General features: G+C 39.6%; 1 protein-coding gene across 23 annotated transcripts in view; it reads right to left on the reverse strand.

The window, feature by feature from the left end:
* NRXN1 (neurexin 1) overlaps positions 1-8,111 on the reverse strand; it is a 1,284,195-nt gene that overhangs the window by 626,012 nt on the left and 650,072 nt on the right. For 16 of the 23 annotated variants that reach the window (XM_030884348.2, XM_030884347.2, XM_045285747.1 and 13 more), the window contains one exon: positions 2,727-2,846. In XM_030884348.2, the coding sequence (XP_030740208.1) occupies positions 2,727-2,846 (120 nt within the window). Of the gene's footprint in view, positions 1-2,726; positions 2,847-3,792; positions 3,820-8,111 lie in introns of all 23 variants that reach the window. The other 7 variants (XM_045285734.1, XM_045285740.1, XM_045285736.1 and 4 more) reach the window with 1 other exon arrangement.

An 8,111-nucleotide genomic window follows, 5' to 3' on the forward strand; every position in this document is an offset into this window, starting at 1 on the left:
ATTATTTTAACCCCAAATTGGGATGTTGTATTAGAGTCTAATTTATTTTTTAGGAATATAATATTGACAGATGTATAATGATTTAAATAAATGTTTTTGGTTTCCGGTTTGGTAATAGTGAGATAGCATATTTCACCACTTGTGGTAAAGGCTGTGAAATGTCTCTCCCAAGTACAGTTTTACTCAATGCTGGTCACTTTCTTCCTCTAGTTGGGGTTTTACATGGAGATCCGAAGACAGCTGGGAATCTATCTTTTCTTCCTATTGGGAAGCAGCTCAAGAGCTGCAATGGCGGACTCTACAGGCAGCAGCAGCCTGCCCCTCAACCATCGGAGCCCTGGGCTGCCACACTATGCCACCGTTGAATGCCATAGTCCAGTGTGACCTCAGTGTGAACGTGTGATGCATGGCTCTGCTAACATGGACAGTCTCAGACAGACAAAGGTCAAAATGAACAAAATCTAACAGACTTTTCAATCTGAAAGGTAGCTACATTTAGGGACCAGTGGGGCTGTCTCCCCAATGCCTGCAAAGGGGTTGGAAAGAGATCAGGCACACTAATTGACCATTGGAACCAGGCATGTGCAAACTAAACCCCCTGGCACAGCGAAAACCCCAAACCTAGCCTCCACCTAGGACCACTGTCCATGACATCTCCCAGATGCGTTTAACACAGCCAATAAGATCAGCTCATACTTTCAATCATGCCTCCCCAGCCAGAGGTATTATATGCCAACCCCACCCCCTCACCTCTCCCGACCCCACACCCCACTTCTTGGCTGCAGGAAGGCCAGGTCTCTTTATTTTAACAGCCCTAGCTCAGCAGCAGGCTGTAAGGAGGGCCTCCAGCATGCTTGAGAGCTCCCTTGCTGGGCCTGCACCAGGCCTGTCCTCTTGGTCTCCTGGCCTCTTGGCTTCTGGGCAGTTCCCCATTTACACCTGTGTGTGTAATATGCTCCCAGTTTCTGTATTCTTCCCACGTGGTTTTTCTCATCCCCTTGTTTTGAGACTGTAAAACCTGAAACTTTCCCTTTCCTTTTTAAAAGCTCGCTTGGATTACAAAACATGCTTCTTCCTTGTGAATCCTTTCAGCGCAGTAAAGCAAGAACAGAGGTATGAACTACCCGGAAACCTAACAAATTCACCTTCAAAGCAAGCCTAAACCTTTGATCTCTGCATCTTCTATCCCATGATCCCAGAACATTTCCTGAAATGTCATAGTACTTTCAACACGAAGCATGTATCTATTATACAGCCCTCGTCAGGAAGATCCTCTCAATATGGCAGATGGCAACAGTTATTCGGAAGTGTTTTCATATCAGTTTTATGAAATGTTCTAAGGCAAGATCTGTTTGGAAGTTAAGAAACAAAACTTCATCCTATATATCAATGAATAGTTTCTGCAAACCATCACGGCTGCTGATAGAGGGAGTGAAATGCTAGGAAAAGAACATAATCTAAGCGTGGGTTTGTTTAATGCCCAAAATGTAACAAGACTCCTCCCTTGCAGTAAAACTTCCTTTATGCTTCATAAGTAGAGATGTTCTGACTCAGGAAGGAGCTCCAACAGGCGGGAAGATTAAGTAGCCATACAGGGAAACATCCCCATCCAGTGGCCTCTGGAGTGGTGGGCTGGTAAGGCAGGGCATGCAAGCATCCTCCCAATTTAGAGAAAGAAGGGTACAGGAAACTTCTGAGGCTGGTGGTCTAACAGCTCCTGGAGAAATGTAGCTATAGATAATTCCCTAAGGATCATTGCGAAACTAGCCTTCTTAGGGTATCAAGTGACATTGTATCCTGTGACATTGTAAAAACCTACTAATCCCTTCCTGTAATTACTGTGAAAAAAACAACAAAAACTGTTTTGGTTACATAGTTTAAGGTATGTCACTTGCTTGATTTTAACTGGATTTTTGAAACAGTTTGGAGGATGAAAACCTACTGTTTCCTACTGTCTGCATTTAGGATTTCTTGAATCAACGTGGGCTCCGTTTTTTAGCTAAAACTGGGCTGGGCTTGCCCGGGCCATTGTTTCCCAGCATCATGGCTACCTAGGTTAGACCCTTTCAGAGAAGTCATGCTGTGAGGTGGGTGCTGTTTCACTGCCAGACTGATTTTTACCACCATGATAGGGGTAGAGACTGCATACATATATGGGAGGGTACTTGCAGGGCAAAGTTCAACATATTTGTTTTTTAAGTGAAATGCAGCTATGCAAATAAAGATATGTAAAGAGCAAGAGAGAAAGGGGAAACAACAACAACAAATCCAAACCATGAGACCTATCTCTACCTACTGAAATCGCAGCCCGCAAGTTACAATATCATGAAATTAAATACTATGCTATTTGTATAGAATAATATGAACTTTCTTCCAGATCCTGAAGGGAAATGATCATGTGTAGAAAAGTTATTTTTGACAAGGTGACCATTAGGAACTTAAAAAAAAAAACGACAATAAAACATGAAACCCAAGAATCACCATCATGACCCAATTCAAGAATGATTGGCTTGATTAACATCACAGCAGTATTTCAAATTGTCATTCTGGTAGAAACAACCACTTAGGACCACAGTATTTCAAATTGCTGTTTTGGTAGAAACAACCACTTAGGACTGCAGCAGTTCGGCTTATTCCCAAATCCAAGGGCGCCAGAGGTCAGAGTCTGGCTATCAAACAAGTGGAGACAGTTGTGAGCAGCCACCCGCACCCAGAGCGGTACTCACGGTCGTTGCAGAGCGGCCCGCTGAAGGAGGTCATGCTGCAGTCACAGGTGAAGCCATCCCACTGCTGCAAGCACACTCCTTGGTTAGAACACGAGTCCTCTTGGCAGGTTGTGCTGGGCCCTGGAAAATATTTCAAAAACAGTTTGGGTCTTTCAATAAAAATCCAAACGTGTTTTGTACAAGGGCTAAATCACCTATAGTAGTTGCCAACACCTCAGATGATAAGACCTCGCTAGATGTGTAAGCTCTAGCTCACACTCCGGAATCGCAAACAGAGAGACTGTAATGTGAAGGTTTCCCGAAGTTGCAAATAGAGGACAAAATTCATTGTAATGATGAGCTCAGCAAACAAATAGTAAAAGCAAGTACAACGCTTCAGTGCGATCATGGAAGCAGGTGATCTCATCTCATTCCATCCTCATTAAGTCTCTAGGTATTCATTAGATTTCAGAAAATGCAGGAATCTCCTTAATTTCTGACCAATGAATAGAGACACTGTGAAAAATGGAGATATTAGCTTCATGAAATTGAGATAAAGATTGGGAAAACAATAACCAAAGAAAATTAGGCAAATCTTCCCAAGAGGTTCCAGGAGTTTAGCTGTGGGAACTGCGGATAAAGTTATGATTGGTGGATGATCTGGGTAGGTATGTTGGCAAGTATCAATTCGCATGCTTTAACAATCTCATGCATATTAAACAAACAATGTAAAACATGGCTTCAATGACATGCCCCATTTAACATACAAGTAAAAAGAATTCTAGTCTATTGCTAAAGAATCAAAACTAGAACACTGAATAACAAAGAACAAAAAATTAAAGCATAATCAAAGCACTAAAGCCAACCACTATACAAACATATTCAAGACTGAAAGCCTTTACACCACCTATGCTACCAAATGAGGCTTCTTGCACAATGGTCCAGGATGAAAAAAAAAAAAGAAAAAAAAGAAATCTGAACCCAAGCGACAGTTATTGCCAAAGTGTTAAAACAACAACATTATTTTGGGGTTCCCACTGTGAGTCATGGGGTTTCAGTCTTGTTTTATACACACAGGGCTATCTACCTTGCAAGTCAGCTTTCATCAATGCAACTTTGTCAGCAAAATATAAAATAAAAAAAAGCAAAATATATTCAATGTTAGTAAGCAATACTGAAATGAGGCAAACACAGAAGAATGCTCAGATTCAAAAAGCATGCTGCTGTAAAGGGGGAGAGGAATGCTATGTCGAGCAAATAAATTAATACTAACAGCCATGAATCTTAAGGGAAGTCCAAATGTGAGAAAATGAACCTTTTGGCATTTTAGTATATATATACACACACACGTGTGTGTGTGTGTATATCAAGGTTAATTCAGTCAAATAGATAAAACAAAAGGAAATTAAGAGGGTGTTAGTATTATTTCCTACCTTGGATAGATAGATAAAAGTGCATTACCAAAGCGACTATGTTGCTCATTGGAAACATGTGCCATCATTTTTCAAGTGCACATACAGTGTCTGTTATGGTGATTAGCAGACCAATTATCTCTTTCCATTCCCCCCACTTCTAGAGCTATTAGCTTGCCTTGGCCATTGAGTTTAGGCATCAGTGCTGACAGCAGGGCCTTAGAACCTCACCGCTCTGTGAAAATGTGTGTGTGTGTGTGTGTGTGTGTGTGTGTGAAGTAATCTGCAGTACAATCCACTATCAAGAAAATGTCTTTACAAGATTTCAAGGTGGCGTGTTCATCCTTGTCTGTACCGGGTTGACTATAGCTCACTTAAATATTTCTGGGTTACTTTTCTTTTTCAACACCTTCTTAATTGTCTTCTACTCTTATAAATTGCCCTATGAATAATTTTTAGAGAGAAATTATATGAATTATTATAGAGAAGCCTCATAATTAAGGACTACTTTACATAAGTATAAAAAGATCACAGGCCACCTACATATATTAAAGAATAAATTAGAGCTATTTTCTAGTAAATACATTTTTATAGATTTTATTAAAATATGAAAAATAGACACTGGCCTAATTAAGTGCTTTTAACAGTGAGAGCATTTGAGCTATTTGCTTTAGTGAATAAATCAGAATTATCTGTAATTAGTCTATCTGTGGATAAATTGATGTGTTGGCAAAATGGATTTTTAAGCATATACTTACAATCACATTTCTATTTTCTTGATAAAGGCTATATTCATAGTGCTCAAGAAAATTTAGATTAAAATATGTGAAAATTCAGAAACCACAATATTGAAAATACAAGCAGGTTTCTAAAAGTTTACAGAAAAATGCCATTATCATTTAATTCCACGTTTCCAAAAACTTTTATAGCTCCCTTGTATATCTCCTTGACTCATCAGTTAGTTTGTCATACTGTAGCAGTTTGTGTGTTGCTGTGATGATGGAAGCTACGCCACCAATCGTTCCACCACCAGCAGGGTTACCCAAACAGATAGCTTTCACTGGGGCTTCTAGAATGACACAAACTAGGGAGAAATGACTACAAGAAAGCAAAAGAGACCTTTATGACTGATAGAATGTATCAAATGCAGGAATAGGAAAAATTAACATGGTGAAAAATTTTTATGTTACCCTAAGTGGCCTAGAGAGAGAAAGAAACCCTGATCTTGACCCCATTTCTGAGCTTCAAAAAAATGGAAAAAAGTAATCACCAACCTACCTTACATGGAAAGAAAAAAGGATGCCAAATAAGTAAAGCACTACTAAATGGGAAGAACAAAAGAGGGGGGGCTCACATTTCTCAATCCAAAAAACGTAATGTCGCATACAAAAGCCAATGCAATAGAACTGAGAGACCAGACATAAATCTACCCACCTATAGACAGCTAGTCTTTGAAAAGGGGGCAAATACACTAACTGGGGAGCAGATGCTTTCATTGGCAATTAATGCTGTCAAGACAGGGTATTCGTTTGCAGAAAAAATGAAACAGGATCCATATTTCTCACCAGATACAAAAAGTAATTCAAGATGGAAAAGATCTAAGCTGGATTAGAAGAAGCAAGGGGATATAGTGAAATGTGTACGACCTGGAGTTACAAAACCAAAATGAGAGAATAAGCTCAGCATTTTTTAAATGGAAAGAAGTAAAGATAAAAATTCAGACCTTGAGTTGTGATATTGAAGGATTCTCTGAGGAAAAGAGCAAGTATCAAAAGAAGATAGAAGGAATGCACAGAGTCACTGTACCAAAAAGAATTGATTGACATTCAACCTTTTCAAGAAGTAGCATACATGCAAGAACCCACTGAGTTGAAGAACGAAGTTAAAGCTGTACTGAAGGCACTGGTAGAAAGCTATGTTCCAGGTATTAATGGAATACCAACTGAGTTGTTTCAATAAATACAAACATGCTAGAAGCCACTCATCTGTCCATGCCAAGGCATTTGGAAGACAGCTACTTGGCCACCTGACTGGAAGATAGTCATATGTGTGCCTATTACAAAGACAGGGGATCCAATAGAATGAGGGAGGTATCAAATAATATCATTATTGAATAGAAGTAAAATTTTTGGCTGGAGATAATTCAGTAAATATTGAAGCAGTACAAGGAACTGTCAGAAATCCAAGTTGAAAGCAAAGCATGCCAGAAATATGTTTTTACCTGTGTTTTATTCACTATGTAGAAGCAATGAACTAAGGATTATAACAAATTGTGGGTAATAATGCAAATAAAGGGAGTTCCAGAACAACTATTGTGCTCATTTTGAACCTAGACAGGGACCTCAAGGCAGTTGTTCATTCAGAACAGGAAGATGCGATGTGAGTTCAAAATTCGAAAAGAGTGCCTCTGGGTTGTATCATTGTTATGTGAATCCAACCGTCTAAGAAGTTGGATCATATGAAGAAAATGCAGCATCAGGCAAGGAGGAAGACTTAATAAGAATGCGCCCTGTGGTTGCTACGAGCCAGCATTGACTCCATCACAATGGTTTGAGTTTTGAGTCTATGTAGCTGAACATACGTTGCTTCCTGAAATGGAAAGAGTACATGTAACATCTTCTGATGAGATCAAGGATCACATCCAGTGGTATGGATTATTCCTCAACATAAATAAAATAAAAATGGTCACAACTGGACCAATAAGTAACCAAATAGAAATCAAAGACTTAAGCCTGACAAGAGTGCTAATATTCTCCCTTGGTATGTCAAAGAGAGAAGAGATCAAAGGCGTCAAGGATCTTGTGTACTTGAATCCACAATCACTACTCACCTCCCCCCAAAAAAACAGGAGTTAAAAAACCAAATGATTTACTGCATTGGATAAGTCTCTTGTACAAGATCTTTAACATGTTTTAAGAAAGGAAGAAAAGAAAGGAAGGAAGGAAGAAAGAACGATGCCGCTGTCTTACATGGATGCCAAAGAGACAATGACTTCAGGAGAATTGATGATGGATGCCTTTCAATTATGATGTAGAAGAACATTCAGTCTACAATGGGTTGCTCAAAGAACAAACAAGTCTGTCTGAGAAGAAGTACCCAGAATACTTCTTGGTCACAAGGCTGGTAAGACTTCCATATCGTGTATTTGGATACACTATCACGAATGACTGACTGCCATTCAGCGAATTCCTACCCATCACGACCCTGTAGGGCAGGGAGGAAATGCCCTTGAGGGCTTCTTAGATGGTAACATTTTATGGGAGTAGAATGCCTTATCTTTTTCCAGCAGAATAGCTGGTGGTTTCCAATTGCTCTCCTTGAGGCACCACCAGGGATCCTGTCTGGGGAGAGGAGCCTCTGGGAAAGGGCATCCCTCTTGGTACAGTGGGTCAGCGACAAAGAAGACGACTCTCAAGGAGATGTATTGACAGTGGCTGAACTCAAATACAACAATTGTGTGATGGCCCTGGATCTGGCAGTGTTAATGAGTTGGAACCTACTCAATAGCATCGAGCCACAACAACAACATTAAAAACAAAAGCAAACAAAAAACCTTAACTTCATTCTTATCATAGCAAGAAGTCCCTGAGAGACTTGAATAGACGAGGTATTGCTTTCTCTACAAGTACATCAAAGAAGTAAGAATCAATGTATCGCTGTGTTTGTTGTTGTTGTTGATGTTGTTTTTAATGTTCCAGTCTGTAGTAGTAAATGGTCTACTGATCTTTATTTCATGAAATTAATTAAACACTGAAAAATAACTAGTACTTGGGAAAAGAAAGGAAAATGTCCAAGAACAACATTCTTTCGCATCTTTCTTCCTGGGCTAATCCACAGGCGGTCAGGGGCTGTTAAATCAAGAGGTTCAGAAAGAGAGGGGATCAAGAATTGAGTAGGGCCCAGAGTTTTGTTTTTTATTGTGTGTGTGTCAAAATTATTAGAAATACCATAGATAAGGAACATTATCTTCTAAAAATAATCAAATAGTATTCCT

The sequence above is a fragment of the Echinops telfairi genome, unplaced genomic scaffold, assembly GCF_000313985.2.
Source record: "Echinops telfairi isolate 266 unplaced genomic scaffold, ASM31398v2 ScPeMD7_7475;HRSCAF=8513, whole genome shotgun sequence".
NCBI lineage: Eukaryota > Metazoa > Chordata > Mammalia > Afrosoricida > Tenrecidae > Echinops > Echinops telfairi.